The sequence below is a fragment of the Phalangium opilio genome, unplaced genomic scaffold, assembly GCF_054372755.1.
Source record: "Phalangium opilio isolate 3A_F unplaced genomic scaffold, DU_Popi_V2 ptg000031l_1, whole genome shotgun sequence".
Classification (NCBI taxonomy): domain Eukaryota; kingdom Metazoa; phylum Arthropoda; class Arachnida; order Opiliones; family Phalangiidae; genus Phalangium; species Phalangium opilio.
This window is the reverse complement of record NW_028324158.1, coordinates 3,286,589-3,305,303: the sequence shown is the minus strand read 5'-3', so window position 1 is coordinate 3,305,303 and position 18,715 is coordinate 3,286,589. Positions and strand designations below refer to the sequence as shown.

At 37.5% G+C, this 18,715-nt stretch overlaps 1 protein-coding gene across 1 annotated transcript; it reads right to left on the bottom strand.

Annotated features, from left to right (window-relative positions):
- Positions 1–2,268: 2,268 nt before the first annotated feature.
- Positions 2,269–18,288, bottom strand: LOC149689138 (glutathione S-transferase C-terminal domain-containing protein-like). The gene is made up of 10 exons (XM_089869585.1): positions 17,383–18,288; positions 16,398–16,760; positions 15,273–15,475; positions 12,470–12,536; positions 12,187–12,399; positions 7,615–7,659; positions 7,464–7,553; positions 4,267–4,473; positions 3,394–3,457; positions 2,269–2,436 (listed from the first exon to the last, which is right to left on the bottom strand). The coding sequence occupies exons 1-10, from the start codon at positions 17,773–17,775 to the stop codon at positions 2,291–2,293; spliced, it is 1,791 nt and encodes a 596-aa protein (XP_089725711.1). The 5' UTR covers positions 17,776–18,288; the 3' UTR covers positions 2,269–2,290.
- Between the last annotated feature and the right edge of the window lie 427 nt (positions 18,289–18,715).

The following is an 18,715-nucleotide window of genomic DNA, read 5'->3' as shown; positions in this document are numbered from 1 at the left end:
TTCTGTAATACAGAGACATTAACGGTTCAGAGTGAGCCGAAAGTTAAATACACTTTTAAATAATTAGGCTTAGACTTTATAACCATGGTGGAAATCTGGGCCGCGTTCAGAAGAGCTCAGCGCTGTTAGCAGTGTCCTACAGAACGGGATTTTGTTATTGAATTTTGACGTCACGGTGCTCAGCGCTGAGCCAGCACGGTCTTCAAGGAAAATAGTCGGGTTTTTGGATAACGTGACGTAAAACGCGTAGTTCTCAGCTTGGCGAAAAAAGCATGGAGGAATTAATACAAATAGCTCTTGCTGATTATGATGGGACTAGAGCTATTTAATTAGCGTGAAACAAGTTGATCACGCGAGAAGTTTAAGAGACATGTTAGTTTCTAATTTTAATTATAAAAGTTGTTGTTATCTATCTCTTAAAATATGTTATCATACAATTTTTGTTAAGCCTTGGTACCTTGCACGCTTTATTGCGCTAGCGTCATTTTTAAAACACCGATGACCGGAGAAAAGCTATGACGACAGAGCTCACAGGTAAACGTTTTCCAAATCCGCTGTCTTTTTTGGTGAGCTCTGCTGAACGCAGCCCAGATCAGAGAAAGGTCTGATCGCAATCGGATTATAGCTTCGTGTTTTCATGCTTTTTATGGTGCCCATTTACCTTCAGTGTGTGTGGCCACAAATTAGCTTTGGTGTTATGTAACGTTAACAGTCATGTTGACAAACTAAGAAAATCGTTGAGGTGAAACGAGAGGATAGTGTTTACATGGCAACCCTGTTGTGAATATGGCTTTGAACATAGAGGGTATACAGTTGAGGAGTAGAAAATTGGGCCCTTACAAACACGTAAAGGTAATATCACCCCAAAGTTTTATCTCTTCATTTCCCGTTTTTCCCCCATCGGATGATTTTAATGTGTACAAGTATATCCTTATTGGATGTAAAATATCGTCTGATTTACAGTATATTTGCTATGCTTTGTATACTGCTTTAATATTTCATAAATTTTAACTTCACTATTTGCTCACAAAAAAAAAAAGAAACATTTCCATATCTGGGTAAATAAGTTTGTAAGTAGTCCTCTTCTAGACTCGGAGAGGTAATATTTTGGTTTTCCCAACTTGTAATACTATGTACCGTTCCTAACGAGTCTAACCACAGCCCACTCGATCACACTTTGGCTTCACGCGCTATAGAAGCCCATTATTGGTCTGAAAACACGTATCTCACATTTTAGCAAAAATTGAATTGATGTCAGCTTTTAACATGGCCGTCTATGGCGAGTTCAAATCTCTTGAACTTATATTGAAATGTGCAAAATTTCAGAAGTTTTTGTTTTACAGTCTTTTGTAAAAAATATCAAAACACTACTAAGTAACCATAAATAAAAGGCTTATGTTTTCTTTGCTTTCACTGGTGCGAATCTCTTGAAATTTCAGTGAGGTATATTGTAGGGGTTTGAACTATAGTGCAAAATATCAAAGTTTTAAAACGAATAGGTCTTTTCCTAAATATTCTCAAGGTTACTAAAAAGGTTAGGATTGTTCATAAACAAAATATTCTGAATTTCTATATAACGCCGAAGGACCAATTACCATATTTGGCGCGAGTGCATCTCGAAAACTGGATCTAATCACAACATCACCACACAACGAACACAGTTCAACTTCACCGTTCATGGCACAAAACCGGCCGTCAGTAGCACGCCGCAAGAAATTATGATCTCATTATCAACGCAAAAATCGAATGCAGGACCACGTAAAGGGAAGCAAATAAATTTTGATAAGAATACGTCATCCGGTACGTTATGAATATAACGGAGCTGTTTCGCGCAAGAATACCTTGGGACCCGCAGAGTGGCTTCGGCTGTCAACTGATAGTGGCTAAATTTTGAATTCCCAGTAATATTTGACGAAGACATAAGCGCATAAATAATTGATATTATCGGCTTATGGCGAAAATGATTGTCCTATCCCGCTAGCACTAATAATGTATGCTACCCAGGGGAGAGCGGAAATAGGTGTGTTTATATGAGACACAACATCGAGAGAAAAGGGCGCTGACGTATTCACTACGTGCGATGGGGTTTTTACGCCTGTCAAAGGCAACGTTACGTTAACGGGAGGAATTAACGAGACCAAGTTTGAGATGGGGCAGTTGCCGCAGTTATACCCACATTAGGTGCTACACTCGGAGCTTGAGCAGGTACAAAAACATTAGCAGGGGCTGAAATGGTTATTGGACAAGCCGAAATAAGAATGGCAAAAGTAAAATTTATTTGACAAGTCGTTTATTGGGGTTGTAAAGGAAGGCCCATAAGTAGATTGCTCTTTGGAGTGCAATCTGGGGGCTTTAAAGTACAAAGTGTAACTTCATAATCATTTTCTTGAAAATATAGAGCTCTGTCAGTGTCAATCAGTCCCATACAGAACTTGCCTAGAAATATACAACAATATATTTATGTAAATGTTAATCTATCATATTTAATTGTAACTAAATGTCAAATGTAACGCAAGAGCAGATTTGGTTGCACTAACATTAAGCTGAAGCAAAATACAACAACAATCATAACCCAAGATACAAAAGAATCATGAAAGTATCAAAAAATAGTGTCAAAGTCGCAGGTGGAATTGAGAATGTTATTTACATCTAAGCATATTAAAATGCTGACCTATATGGGGCTTAAGAACTATTTCTGTCAAGGCTACGCAGCGCGAAAACCGACAGGGAATTTTAACCACGAACAAAGGCACACGCCGCTTACAGACAGATTAAGGCATCGTCCACTGAAATACCTTTTTTAAATCTCGTATACAATTTAAGAGAAAAGGAAATTTCAAAGAAGAAAGTCATAATTCTAAAAAAAACCCACAGAGATAAAAATACATATTAATTAAAGGAATTTAAAAGAGCCTCGTTTTAGCGAATCACCTAATCGTCAATTTTTACCATGATGCTAAAGCGCTGGTAGAAATGTTCTATAAAAAGGTAGAAAATCACAAAAGAACTTAATGGAAGGTTCCATATGGTACCTTGATAAAAAGCTGAAAAAATTAACCGTAATACATTCATAAATGGCTAAACAAGCTCACGATTTTATATTATCTATCTTTCATGAAGTTAATAAGCTATTGAAGGAAATTTCATAAAACATACCTCATAAGTGATATGTACCATATTTTGGATAGACTGTACACAATTTTCTGGGTTAATTTTGAAGTGTAATGCTTTGCATGCAACTAAAATGCTACACACTGAAACTTAAATACAAGCAAAACGAATTCCAACTAGCATGTAAGCACAATAAGATAGAAAGCGCATTGCGCATGCATTTAAAAAGGATTGAAATTTAAAACCCTTTTGGACATAACTTTCTCTTCAAAGACTAATTACCCTGTTCTTCACATGCTGTGTCCACTTCAGTGCGATCAGCAAAATGTCCCAATGAAATGTACTCCTAAGATTAAAAAATATATATATAGGGTGTGTTCCAAAAATGGTGGTAGAACCGAAGTACTGTGGGTTCTGTGGGCAATTTAGAGTCGAAAATATTCTACGACATTTTGCCATCCAAACCACCATTTATAAGTTATGATTAGACTGTTTTACTAATGACCCCATAACTACTAAGCACTGTCTTTCAGTTTCATCATTAAATTTAAGCTGTCATTCTTACAACGACTCAACCATAACTTTTTAATTGTGGCTCTTAGGGAACAATGTCACAGAACATTTTCCACTTAAATTAAATCACCCATAGATTTCCATGTACTTCGGTCTTACCAACCCTTTTGAACACCTTGTATATTAAATTTTCACAACTCTAAGGGTCTTTCAGACGATCCAACCTTTTGACTCAGCTTAATGGGTCAACTCAAGTTGAATCAACTAGTTGGATCGTGTGAATAGACGCTGGATGAGTTGAGTCACCAAAAGAGTTGGCTAGGAAAAATTGGATCAGTGATCTAATTTTTGGTGACTCAACTTTTTCATTCATTTCTCCTGCCAATCAAAATGAATTACAAAAATAGCCTTTTTCGCGGGTTATTTCATAAGTGCCAAAGTAGGTGGCGCTTAAAAAGTTCCATTTGGCGGTAAAACTTTAGTCGTGTGAATAGGAAGGATTTACTTCACTTTTCCCTTTAAAGGTTGGGCAACTTGGGCCAGTTGATACAACTTTTTGACCCATCGAGCTGAGTCAAAAAGTTGGATCGTCTGAAAGACCCTTAAAGGATAAACTATATGAGTATAATTTCTATTAGTCACCTCAGTAGTAACTCCAGCTTTTTTATAAACTTGGCTCCTTGGGTAACTAACTGAAGTTACATCATGAATAGAACCATAACAGCAGGGGCAGCAAATAAACTTTGCCCTGTGCGTTAAACTCTTATTTAAAACCAAATCCGTAGCAACTCCACAGGCGTGCAACGACAATGCTATGTCAAATGCCCCTTTAAAGTGGTCCAAGTTGCACTAATACAAGAAAGACAAGAAAGACATAAAAATAACTTAAAATTAGGTATTATTCCCTCAAAAATCTGTCGACTGGGCTATGTAAATAATAACAATTAGACTGATCTATAAACAGGGTTCATACAACTTTTGTAAAACAAATTTCCTTAAGATTTCCAGGTTTTTCCCCATATACTTTCCTGAATTTTCCAGGTTTTTCACCCTATATGGAGTATCCTATGGAGCAAATGTTAACAAAGGAGGAGGGGCAAATAGGACTATTACATAATCAAAGGACATCCCCATATCTCTAATATAACCAAAGTATAGTGTAATGTTAATCCTATGGAGAGGATGTTTATGAACAATTTGCTTAATTACTTGGCCCCTGTTTGACGCAAATTTCCCTGAATTTTACTAAAAATTATAAATTTCCCTGAGTTTTCCTTGAGGTTTTTGTCAACTATTTATTTCCCTGATTTTTCCAGGTTTTCCCTGTTTTCCAGGTTTGTATGAACCTTGTATGAACTCTTTTCGTGGGAGGGAAGTACGCCCTTCATCTCCGAGTTTTCCCAGGGCAAAAAGGACGTAGGCATCTATAGGTTTATACAGGCTGTTTCTGAAAGGTCTGTCAAAAGTTAAGGGAGATGTTCTTTGGGCGATTTCGAGTTTTTATGGCATATTGCCGTTCGGATCACCATTTTCAAGTCAAGGTATGTTTAGGGTGTTAATTTAATTAGCGTTGCCTATCAGTTTAAGGGTCATCCGTAATACACTCTAAACATAACATTTAAAAATTCTGCATTGAGACCTAGAATGATTTAATTTTCCAGGGAACTTGGTCATAAATTCTAGATGCTTACCAAGACATTTTTTAATTCCTTGGGCATATTGAAATATGTCTTCAAGATAAGTTATTAAAACCAGAAGTTTCATACATTGATTGGCTATAATACTTATATCCTTGGTTTACACACTTCAAAGCTAGGCGCGGATGTGGTTTAGTTCAAACAAATTACAACAGATTCTCTCTCATAGTTAAAGGGTGGAGGGCGAGGGGTCGGACGTTTAGGAAAAAGTGTACGGGATTTCGAAATCCAATTTGATTTCGTCGGATTTCGTTTGATTTCGTCGGATTTCATTTGATTTCATCGGATTTTGTTTGATTTCAGAAGTCAATAAAATCAAATGGATTTCATTGAATTTTGAGATTTTTCCCGTGATTCCGTCGGATTTTGCTATTTTTACCGTGATTTCGACGGATTTTGCGATATTTCCCTTGATTTCGTTGGATTTTGAGGTATTTCGCGTGATTTCGTCGGATTTTGTGATTTCTTTTGATTTTGGATTTCGTGAATTTTGTAATGGATTTCACGATTTCTTTACTGATTTTGCTTCTGATTTTGTGATTTCTATGTTCATTTCTTGATTTCTTTGTTGATTTTTTGATTTTTTTACTGATTTTATGATTTCTTTACTGATTTTGTGATTTCGTTGCTGATTTCGGATTTTTTATTTGATTTCGAAATCAGCATTGATTTCGGATTTCTTAAATTGGATTTCACAGGTAGCGTACGGGATTTCATGAATGACCGACCCCTCGGTGGAGGGCCTGCTATGTTTAGCAAAGGCTAGTTTTAGCTAAGGCTCGTGGACTAATTGTAATTGCCAAAGTAAAATTATTGTGTAGAAGATTAGACAGCATCTTGTGCCCACTAGAATTTTTAAGGCAAAACTGAAGTCCTTATGGAAAGTCAACTTGAAGGGGAACCACGTGACCCGCGATTTGCTTTAAAGTACACCAACTAAGTTTTCTAACTATGGAATGTTTAAAAGTTACATAATATAATGATTCGGCTGGTGCTATTTGTTATTCACACTCTTTAAAACAGGTTGTTTCGTCTTTGTGCTCCTCTATATCGCGATACAAGGTTACTAACACCAGAAGTGAGATGAGGCTAGAAGTGAAGGGTTCTAGCATTGGTAGAAGATCCTGGCACTAGTGAACAAAATTGAGGATTTTATGCCGCTTCCATCGCGCTAAAACTAGAGAGAAAAAAATTGGTCGGGTTCCAAAAAAATTTTCTATCCCCTTCCCCTCAACCTAAAGCGGCCGAACACGGACGCGGGTGCTTGAATCTAGTTCGGCCGTCTACCGCCACGAGTGTCTCACGTTTTGGAGGGAAAATTCAGAAACCGCCACCAGAGGGCCAACCGTTCATGTGTTATCAAGAATATTCACTTTCGCCGAGTGAAGAATAGACCTGTTCACACTAAGGGCCGCGCATGAGAAGTTTCAATGTTTGGGGGCATGAGTTATAGCGCTTCTATGGAGTTAAACGTGTAAACTAAACTACGATGGACGTATGGGAGACCTTTTGAAATTTAATATTAAAATAAAATGCCTAGTATTTAAAACCGAGATAGTACAATTAAAATCATGTTAAGAAATAAAGTGTTTAAGTTCTAATGGAAACGGTGCATTGATATTAGTAGGCCGCTATAACTCACTAAGCCTTGGCGACGGTACGGGATCATCGCTTCATCGGCGAATAGACGGCGATGTCCGCCGATGCCGTGCCGAAAGCGCTGTGTATAAATGCCCGTAAGCCCTGGCGCCCAATTTAGTGAGTAGAATTTCATTAAATGCCCTAATTTTACGTCTATCAATTGAATTTGATAAAATTTCACCTCCGAAGTTCAATTAATACTTTTACAACACGTAATACAACACTGTTTTATAAAAATAAACTCGAATGCGTAGCAAATAAGGCAAAAGGAATGGTTAAAAGTACTGCACTGCCCCCAAACATTCTTTCTACGCATGCTCACCTCTCGAAATTTTTCCCCCCTTTTCACCCCCGCTCTACCGGTGAAAAGGTCTATTTGGTTAGCTCAATACTTCTAGTCTCATCTCACTTCTGCTAACACTGGGCCAAATAATTTTTTGATGTTACTATCAGTAGTAAGTGAAGCCAGCAGACTGAAAACTAGCTTACAAGTCTACCAACCTGATAGAAAAATATATTATCAAGTTCCAAAATGGAGGCCCTGTCTCGAGCTCTATCAAGCGATGATTCCTTATTTTCCACCAGAATAATCTAAAATTGCAAATACAAATTATAAGCTTGAGGATCGACAAATTAAAACTACAATTTATACCTTGCACTTTGGTAAATAGTATGCAAGAACGATTCCAACATGGCCCTACATTACGCAACACAAAACAATTAAATCATTATAATATTTTACTTTATTAGAAGATAATTAACTCTGAATCATCCGTTTTATAAGGGAGGTGTTTTTATGTATCAGGTTGGGGCGAGATGGAGTAAAGGTTGCAGGGGTCAGACTAGGCTTTTTTAGACACCATAGGTACTATCAAATGTGGATGAGAGGGAAAGTATGACAATGGCCATAGAGTCTGTGTTAAAAAACGCGGACATCAAAGTTTCGCCAATAACTATTTAGTTTACTAGTGCATAGCCGACTTGTATTAATAAAGGCCTATAGGTGATCCTCGGTTTTTTTTCTGATATTGGCAATGGCCGTCGTGATCTGCCGCCGCTAGATGTCGTTCTTAGGGGGAAAATTTTGAGGCGGGAACTTCAAAACGAATGAAAATGCCTATAGGAGAAAGCTTACTTTTTGCCTTGAGGTTGGGTTTTTTTTTTTTTTTTTTTTTTTGAATAAAGTAAGGCAGTTTATTTAGAAGTAATACATTTACTTGATAACAATATATTTGTCTTTATCTCATTTAAAGTGCGTTTAGAAAAGTATGTTTTCTACTTTTCTATCACAGTACAATGTAATATTTTCAAAATAAGTGTTTTGATTAGTACCTAACATATGAAATTTTTTGAATCACATTACAACTTTGCATATTTTCGGGGTAAGGGTTTTTATTTGTACGTTTTGACTGTTTCTTCAACGTCACTTATATCTTTGGCATAGTTGATCATTAAGAGTTTGACAAGATTATCTAACATAATATCACATAAATTAATATATATATAACACAGTAGGATTGAAAAAGTTTAGTAACTTATTGCGTTATTATAATACCTTAAATATTTTGGCGAGGTAGAAACGTTAAGGGTTCTTTAAAGGGTATGAGAAGCTTCGTTTGAACAACCTATGATTTATATAGCAAAATATAGAATTAATTACTGTGAATTCAAAAATATCAAGCTTTTAATTCTCCGATTTCTAGTTAGTTGGCAATATGCATTTGAAAATGCTTCATATGAAATTATTTAAAATCCACTTTTTAAAGTTTTTAAGAAAGGCTACAACGTTTTCTTGTTTTTGACGTCACACACGCGAGATGGTGCCACTCTCTCCGCTATCAAAGCATAGACAGAGCACGAGACGGGTATAGCTCGCGCTCGCGCTCCTTGTATAGGTTTGCCCGTGTGATGTCATAAACCAACCGAACAAGCTGACAAGACAAAATAATTTATATATCGAAGCTGAGTTTTCGTGATTTTCCAATGGATTTCAAAAATAGAAACTTTGGTTCAATTTAGGGGTGTGCGGGTACCCGATACCCGAAGATTACCCGTTCGGGTATCGGGTCGGGTACCCGCCCCGATACCCGAAAATGAATTTTCCAACTATTCGAAACTAGTCGGGTAGTAAAAATAATCCCCCCCATTACCCGTGACAAGCTGAAACTGGTTGTCGGGTTATTCGCGGGTAGAAAAATAGGAATCAGAAGTGAAAGAGGACCACCCATTGTCCGGTTTAGAAAGAATCGAAATTTTAAGAATGACGAAATTCCATGAAACACTGTTTCAATGTGAAATTTAGTTCACATAAGCTATGCGTTCTGTGGTAGTTTCTTTCTGAGACAGACTAGAATCACCGCACGCAACGCGACACACCTATATCAAGAAGTTATATCTAGTATCAAAAACGGATTTATGTGAGAAGAACGTTGAAGGTAGCAAATTCACTACCCATCCTCGCATACTTTATTGAGAAACGTCGTCTGCTTATATTTTGACTCCACCCACAAATTCTGTATATCTCTATTTTCGTGGTTAAATATATAAAGAAAGAAAAACTAGATGCTTAAAAAAAACATCAATTATTTATATTCTTAACTTTAAAACTTAATTCCACTAAATCGGGAGTTATATAGCATTGTTGTCCACTTTGCTTTTTTACCACTGGCGCAATTTCGGAAAAAATATTTAACCATGCACAAAAATAGAGAAGTCTCTATACACAGAATTTGTGGGTGGAGTCAAAATATAAGCAGACGAAGTTTCTCAATAAAGTATGCGAGGATGGTACCAGAGGCTAAAGCTATGATCCCACGTTCTTAGTGCATAAATCCGTTTTTGCTAGTATCTCAGAGAGTAGGTATAAATTCGCCCCACAGTTCCAGCTTTATCTCCAGTCCAAACGTAGGTCCGGAGTCAATCCCCGTCTCTAAATTACAGCCAGCATCTCATTGGTTCTTGAAAACTCACGTCAGCGCGACGACGCGAGTGACGAAAATTACAGTCATATTTTCCGACTGAGGAGAGCTAGCGAAATATCCCGGCGTCTCCTTTTACGTCCCCCCTTGTATTTTGAAAGGGGGACTGGGACTATGGCGCGCGAATACAAAGGCATCTTATACCTTCTCTCTGAGATACTGATATAACTTCTTGCCTATACATTGCCAGTATTCTGTGTTGAAATAAAACTAAGGGTTAAGAAAGTGAAAGCGGGCATCAAAAAGAAAGAAACTAAGAAAGAGCATACATTGAATAACCCAGGATTGAGATATAACTGGAAGAATAGTCTACTAAATGGAATTTTTGAAGGAAATATCAATTTGTCTAATTACCTGAATACCAGGCAAAAAATTTGGGTACCCACACCTATAACTAACTATTCGTCTAACTTTTAATACCCGACTATTACCCGACAACCATTTTTCGGCTAAGCCTAATTACCCGAATACCCGACAAAAATTCGGGTACCCGCCCCGATACCCGATAACAGTATTTTTGATTACCCGAACCCGATTCGAAATTGAAAAATCACTACCCGCACACCCCTAGACTTCAATTATATTAAAAACTTTATATTTTGAAAGTAGAGACTTGAAAGTGTAATATAATACCACTTTCGTGCTAAAATATGATATGAAATTGTAAATTCCCATACCCTTTAACAAAATCAGATACGAATCCTACGATGATTTATAATTTGTAATTTAATATACTTTTGATTTGTAATTATAATTTTTCATTTGAGGTTCATGTAATTTGGCCAACCCTGTGAATATGCCTATATTTACCAAAACATTACTGGGGTATTTTAGGGCAAGGAATGAGGGTGGATACGAAATCTGAGAGAAATACGCGCCTTAACTGCGGAAACGATTGGGTCTGGTGGGACGCTGAAAATGGGGGAGGAATAGGTATATATTAATTTATGTGATATTATGTTAGATAATCTTGTCAAACTCTTAATGATCAACTATGCCAAAGATATAAGTGACGTTGAAGAAACAGTCAAAACGTACAAATAAAAACCCTTACCCCGAAAATATGCAAAGTTGTAATGTGATTCAAAAAACTTCATATGTTAGGTACTAATCAAAACACTTATTTTGAAAATATTACATTGTACTGAGATAGAAAAGTAGAAAACATACTTTACTAAACGCACTTTAAATGAGATAAAGACAAATATATTGTTATCAAGTAAATGTATTACTTCTAAATAAACTGCCTTACTTTATTCAAAAAAAAAAAAACCCCAACCTCAATACATAAAGTAAGCATTCTCCTATTGGCATTTTCATTCGTTTTGAAGTTCCCGCCACAAAATTTTCCCCCTAAGCGGTCGCTAAAAAATCGGTATGCTGCCCGATGGGTAGCTTCCTACCTATAGGCCTTAATTAATACAAGTCGGCTATGACTAGTGACTGATGGACTTGCAAACTCGCGACTGAAAGTAGTTCCGACATTTATGCTCCTTGGTTTAACCATAGCCCACTCGATCACGCGCATCACGATGCAAGCTGCTCGCGGCGCGCGCTATAGCTAAATTACCGAGATTTGTTTTAAACGTATCTAGTTTTATGTGCTCTCTTCTATTGCTTCGATAACCTTACTTAAATCCATATTATACCTTCAAATACCTTTTAAAACATTACCAGCTACTCTGTCCTGACTACAAACTCAAATCGAGGAAGTTCTAGCATACACAATAGCAGACGACGGTAACCGCGTAACCGCGAATTAACACAAGACCTATTTTAAGGGAGTGAACAGGCCCAGTATAGCTACGCCAATAAAACGGTCAACTACTGCGAAACTCTGATGATTAGCGACTTTTGGCCATTTTCATACATTTCCTCTCATCCACTTTTGGTACTATAAATCATGAATCTATATAACTATGAATATACAGCTGCGTTACGCTGTCTAACCTCTCGATAAGGTTTGGGCGGGGCTTAGCGAAAGGAGACATCAGTCACGTGTCTGCTAGTGTTAGGAGCGGGAGAAGGAAGGGGGAGTCCGGGGTTGTGTAAATTCGAAACGTCACTTCCTCTTGTCTCGTGATTGGCTATTAGAACTACGCAAAACGCGTCAAAGCTAGGAGGGTAACACCCAAACCAAATCGACATGATAGAAGGGGTATATGACAGAGCTGTATATTCATAGTTATATAGATTCATGTATAAATCTAATAACCTACTGGTCTAACTTTAATTCAAAACATTACCCCTCCAGCACAAAAATCCACGATTACGTCATCAACTTTGGCTGTATCCAAGGCAGCAGTCACCATACTCTCGACTTGTTGACATTTACGGTCAACTCTTGATAATGGTAAATCACCTCCAGCTGGATGGGCAGTTATTGGCAAACTATGCCAATCAATTCCTTCATCCATTATGGAGGGACAACTTGAATATATTGGCATGATATTTTGCTCCTTAACATTTAAAAATAGATCCGCATTGATATCACTGTAATATTTAAATTATTTAATTATATTAATTAACCTTTAATTTATTCATAACTGCGGTGGGTTCCTTGTGTTTTATCTTCACTTTAGTTCTTTTGGGGTCCCTAAACGGAAAAAGGAACACGATGATTCAATCATGGCAAAAGTAAACTAGTATCAGAAGTATATAATTCTTCTCTTCGAGAGAAGTGTACACAAAGGCGGGTAATTGTAACATGATTCTTCCCAACATCACAACAATCGAAGCAGGGTTATTGAACCGAATCACATACGCGATAAATATTTCCCTCGTCATTACTCTATTAGAGCTTAAAGGAATAGCGACGTGGTTTAAAAATTATCTCAAATCTAAAGAAAACCTTACTTTTTTGAGAGTTTAAAGTGTTAGAGTCACCAAAAATCGCTATTTTTAAAACTAAAAGGTTTTATTCTCATCTGAAAGATCAAATCTTTCTGATTCAGAATATCTATTTATATAATGCATTATAATTTTTCAAATATTATTAAAACCCCGGCTTTCGGAACCTACTCGCAGAATTTTTTCAAACAATTTTGACAGTTGAATACTCCATATACCCCTGGTGACGTCACGATTCGAGCGCGCGTGAGCACGCGGCACGCGCGACTCCGCAAGTCCTATTTTTTTATTGATAGGTGGTGCTTTCAAAGTGATCGAATTTGACGCGCGCGCGATGTTTGAAAACTAGGCTTAGCTGTCGTAATGAAATCTGTCTCTGTCTCGCGCTGGTCAACCTCTTATGACGTCACCAGGGGTATATTTATAATTTATTCCGTCTTAATGAGGTATGTGAAATATCAATTTTCTTTTTCATATTACAAAATGGATAAATTTCTATAAGACTTTTTACTTTGGATCTACTGTTATTTTAACCCAATTGATGTTTTAAAACGAAAATTAGCCACTTTTCAAAAAACGTGGCACTAACACTTTAAACTCTTCTGATTCCAAAAATATGCTTGATAAATATTTAAATATGAGGGAAAGCACAGAAAAAACACTTCGAAAACTTGAAATTTGGGGGTCAAAAGCAAATTTGCGGAGAAGATTTTTGGCGGGTTTTTCTCCTTGATACGTCACTCACGGACGCTCGCGCCCGAGTCTACTAATGCCGCGCGAATCTGAATAAAATAGGCTTACCGCGGCTCGGAGACAATAACAGGAGTCACGTGAGCGACATCTAGAGAGAAAAAGTCTCCTTACTACGTCATAAAACGAAACAAAATTTTAACTAGGCCTTTTCCAAACACAATACTTTGTTTGCAATTTTATAAATTGCTACGAAACCAAATAAAAAAGTAAACATATCATAATAAACTAGATTTTTCAAGTATTTTTTATCGCATTTTAAGTTTGTGGATGACGAAAATTATGTCTCTAACACTTTAACTATTTGCCAATGCGCGTTTGTCAATTTTTGTAGCACGTTAAGACAATCAAGGTTTGTTAGTTGATTGCTAAGAATTTAGTACTCAAACAGCAAAAGAATTCACCCCATGGAGCAAGGCCCATCTTTAGTTTGATGAGCAGGAGAGCAATCAAAAAGGGTGAGCCTTGGAAGAATCATGTTACATAACTTAAGTATTAAGAGGATACCGAGTGTCATCCTTCTTCTATTATACCCTTCTGGTAGTATGCATTTTTTTTTTTTTTTCAATGCTCGGTGTGGAGACAAGCACCTCTTAACAGAGTTATTAAAGCAATGACATGACGGCTAATCTTCTAAATAAATATTTTAGCTTGATGAAGACAGGAATCAATCAGGCGTCATCAAAAAGAGTGGAGCTTAAAGGGAGGGTGAAATAGAAAATCAAGTGATTTTTTATCGATTCGTCTACTAATTATAAGACCAGTCTGCATAGTGAAACATCCAGGAAATACTTCCGAATGATTTTAAAATTCAAATTAGGTTCAGATTTTATGGATAATTTTAAATAAGGACCTCCGACCAATCGCGTAACGCCCTGCCTTTTTGTTAACAAAATTCTCGTGGCACGCTCCATGTCTCGCGCCACGATTATCACGTCGCGCGCGAATTTTATCAAATCTCGTGACAAATTTCATTCGACACGTAACATGCCACGAGAATTTTGTTAATAAAAAGGCAGGACGTTACGCGATTGGTTGGAGGACCTTCTTTAAAATTATCCTTAAAATCTGAACCTAATTTGAAATAATTTTAAAATCATTCGGAGCTGGTATTTCCTGAATGTTTCACTATGATGCAGACTGGTCTTATAATTAGTAGAAGAATCGATGAAAAAATCACTTGATTTTCTACTTCACCCTCCCTTTAAACTAGCCTTTGCTAATTTCAGCATTCCAGTTAACTCCACCCTTTGACTACGGGACGCACCTAGTGGTACTTTTTTAGACTAAAACACAGCCGTAACTAAATTGCTTTAAATAAGAATAAGATTTATCTTTCATTGTGGATCAGATAATAATAATAATAATCTAGGCTTTGTCTACGAAGGGATTTCCACACTAAGCCTGTGGCTTATTTACAGGTGGGTCCCTTTACAATGAATAGAGGGGTGGTGTCTAGCCCCTATGCCACAGCTAACCTACAGCGCCCTATACTAACTATTACCGTTAACTTCTGCAAGTTTTGATGGAAAGGAGAAACCGGGTTAGACCGCGGAGGAAAACTCCTTTTTAACAAGCGGGGAGAGAACTTGAAAACTCTACGCAGAAGGATTTGTTCCCAGATTTTTCACCCGGTGCCACAGTCCGGGATCCCACCCGGGATCCTCTTGCTGCGAGGCGAAAGCGCTAACCGCTACGCCACCCCACTTTTTACAAAATTTATCAAACTTACCGCAAATATAGGCTTGAATCAGTAATATTGGGAAGAATGACTTTGATATCAGAGCCGCCTTGGGCATCGTCAAAGTTAAATTCATTCCATTTACATTTGGATACAGCTTCAATTACATGGATGTCACTGAGCATTCTTTGGTACCACTGATAAACCATCGGTAGTTCAACACTAGCTCTAATACCACAACTATTTAAATGGTCCTAAAAGATAAATTATTCATATTAATGCAACAAATGGTTAACCAAAGTAAGATTCCCATTAAAGATACCAGAAGTGAGATGAGACTAGAAGTGAAGGGCTCTAGCATTGGTAATAGATCCTGGCATTAAAGGGAGGGTGAAGTAGAAAATCGAGTGATTTTTTATCGATTCTTCTTCTAATTATAAGACCAGTCTGCATAGTCAAACCAGCTCCGAATGATTTTAAAATTCAAATTAGGTTCAGATTTTAAGAATAATTTGAAGGATCGATCCCCTCCGACCAATCGCGTAACGTCCTGCCTTTTTATTAATAATATTCTCGTGGCACGCTCCGTGTCGAATGAAATTTATCGCGAGGTTTGATAAAATTTGCGCGCGTCGTGATAATCGTGGCGCGAGACATGGAGCGTGCCACGAGAATTTTGTTAATAAAAAGGCAGGGCGTTACGCGATTGGTCGGAGAGGGATACTTCAAATTATTCTTAAAATCGGAACCTAATTTGAATTTTAAAATCATTCGGAGGTATTTTCTGAATGTTTCACTATGCAGACTGGTCTTATAATTAGAAGAATCGATAAAAAAAAATCACTTGATTTTCCACTTCACCCTCCCTTTAATGAACAAATTTGAGGATTTTACGCCGCTTCAATCGCGCCTACACTAGAGAGAAAAATTGGTCGAGTTCCAAAAACATTTCCTAACCCCTTCCCCTCAACCTAAAGCCTCGGAACACGGACGCGGGTGCTTGAATCTAGTTCGGCCGTCTACCACCGCGAGCGTCTCACGTTTTGGAGGGGAAATTCTGAAACCGCTACCAGAGGGCCAACCATTGGTGTGTTATCAAGAATATTCACTCTCGCCGAGTGAAGAATTTGGTTACCTCGATACTTCTAGTCTCATCTCACATCTGAAGATACTCACTAGCATCAAATATACACACGGCAACATGACAAAGTCTGCTAAAGTTCTGTCAATACCAGCAAAAAACACATGTTTCAGTTCCAAATCATCGCAGTCTTTACGAACATCTTTTAAATCTGAAGTGGCAATCAAGTCCGTTTGATTTTCTTTGAATAAATCTTGCTTCCGTTTCAATAAATTGTGCGTCTTCACAGGAAGGTTAAGGTGTTCTTCAAACCGGCACAAATTTTCTGGCATTTCAATGTTGCCAAGATGATGTTCCCTAAAAAGCAAATCTCGAACCGCTTCTTGAATGTCTTTCTCACAGAACTTGGTCCATACTGAAACTTCCGAACAAGCGGCGAGACATCCTCCTCGATAGCCCTACAAAAATAAACCTACTTCTTACCTTAAATTTTTAAATGATGTAGCATGGATAAAGAATGCGCGTGAGGAAATTTGTTTTCACTCTACAGGATAGGCAACTCCCTATCTCGAGCGACAGCTTATTCAGTATATACTCTGTTACAACATCGGTTGTCAGCACGCGCAAAGCTAGGTCTCTATGTAATCTAGCCTTGCGCGTGCTGACAAGAGACAAAAAACTTCAGGATATTTTAAACGATTTTAAATCCTGAAGATCCTGAAGTTTTTTGTCTCTTGTCAGCACGCGCAAGGCTAGATTACATAGAAACCTACCTTTGAGCGTGCTGACAACCGATGTTGTAACAGAGTATATACAGAATAAGCTGTCGTTCGAGATAGGGAGTTGCCTATCCTATAGGGACTTGGCAATTCGGGCTTAACTCCGCCCCCAGCGCCATTATGGTATGTTTTTTTAACAGAATGAAAGCTACATAAGCCCCTCCTCCTGGTATGTTTTTTAGCACTAGTGGAAGGTAGCCTGACGTTGCATGACGTAGTACTGCCAAGTCCCTAAAGCGTGAAAACAAATTTCCGCACGCGCATTCTTTATCCATGGATGTAGTTTAAAAGATTAGCTGACCAATATTTCATTGGCAAAATGTTTAGGGTTACTCCGTAACAACTCTTTTATCGTGAATCGTAAAACACCAGCTAATCCAGCAACGCAAGTTCGTAGAGAGTTAGAAAGGAGACATGGCAGTGAACAATTGTGAACTTCACTTGGTATATTTTGAGTGTTTATTGTTTCAATATTTAGTTCATCACATAGCGCATTTGGAACACTATAATACTCGCTAGTTCCATTCAACATGTCACTTTCAACAAAGTATATCTTGCATGGAATGTCTTTACAGTAAGCCACGACTAGAGTGGCAACGTAAGTGTTTAAAGTAACATGAATCCCAGGTGATGACACTTCATGGACACTTCTTTCTTCAGTTGTTCGAATTCTTTCCAGATATAATTCGCTCATATTGCATACGTCTTACTACAAACCTTTAAATGGTAAACTGTCAGTAATATAAATCGAAATTTAACACAAACTGTCCCCGATTAGCGAAATCAAATACGCCGCCGGCCGGTAGTACGGGGCAAACGCAATAATGTTAATAAGAACTTAAAGCAGACGACAGAAAGTATTTGAGGAGGCAACAGCAGTCTTGGAAATAGCACAGGTCCACAGGTCAAAAACCAGTTTATTAATTGCTCGGACCAGTTTTTTTATTCGAAATCCGGGGGTTGCTGGTCCTTGGGACCAGTTTATTAATTAAGAATTTTTATGAAAATTCAGGAGGGACCAGTTTAAAAATTCTAGTCATTATAAATTTCTACTCCATGGATATAGACTTCTAGCCTTGACTGGTTCTCATTCTTGCCTTCCTTGTTACAACCGCAGCCCACTCGATCACGCTTTGGCTTCACACGCTATAGCAGCCCTTCCACACAATGTTTTTCCTATGTAAAAGCGCGTGTTGGTAATTTTGGGCTTTTCGCTCGAAAAATCCAAGGAGCCAGCTTTTAACATGACCGGCTATGGGAGGAACACAGTTATTTAGCCCTAATTTTGAAACTACTAGTTCATATCTCTTGAAATGTTAGAGAGATGTGCAAAACAACGTTTGATATTTTTTTTTTTGGAAATTTTCAAAAGTTTCCCTTTTAGGAAAATAACTATTCGTTTTAAAACTTCGAAATTTTGCACGATAATTTAAAACCTTTCAATATGCCTCTCACTAAAATTTCAAGAGACTCGAACCAGTGAAACTGAAACATTTTAAGACTAAGCCATTAAATTATGGTTAATTTTCGTTTTAATGTTGTTACAAAAAGCTTTGTAAGAGAAAAACTTTGCACAAAAATACCAAACATTTTTTTGCAAATCTCATTAAAATTTCAAGAGATTTCAACCAGTA

Bases quoted from the DNA above. Each gene is read 5' to 3' on its own strand.
- LOC149689138 (XM_089869585.1), bottom strand. From the start codon at position 17,775: ATGAGCGAATTATATCTGGAAAGAATTCGAACAACTGAAGAAAGAAGT. The intron at 12,537-15,272 runs GTAAGTTTGATA...TTTTCCGTTTAG, and splicing joins GATTCAAGCCTATATTTGCG to GGACCCCAAAAGAACTAAAG. The intron at 7,660-12,186 runs GTAATGTTTTGA...TGCGTAATGTAG, and splicing joins TGGATTTTTGTGCTGGAGGG to GGCCATGTTGGAATCGTTCT.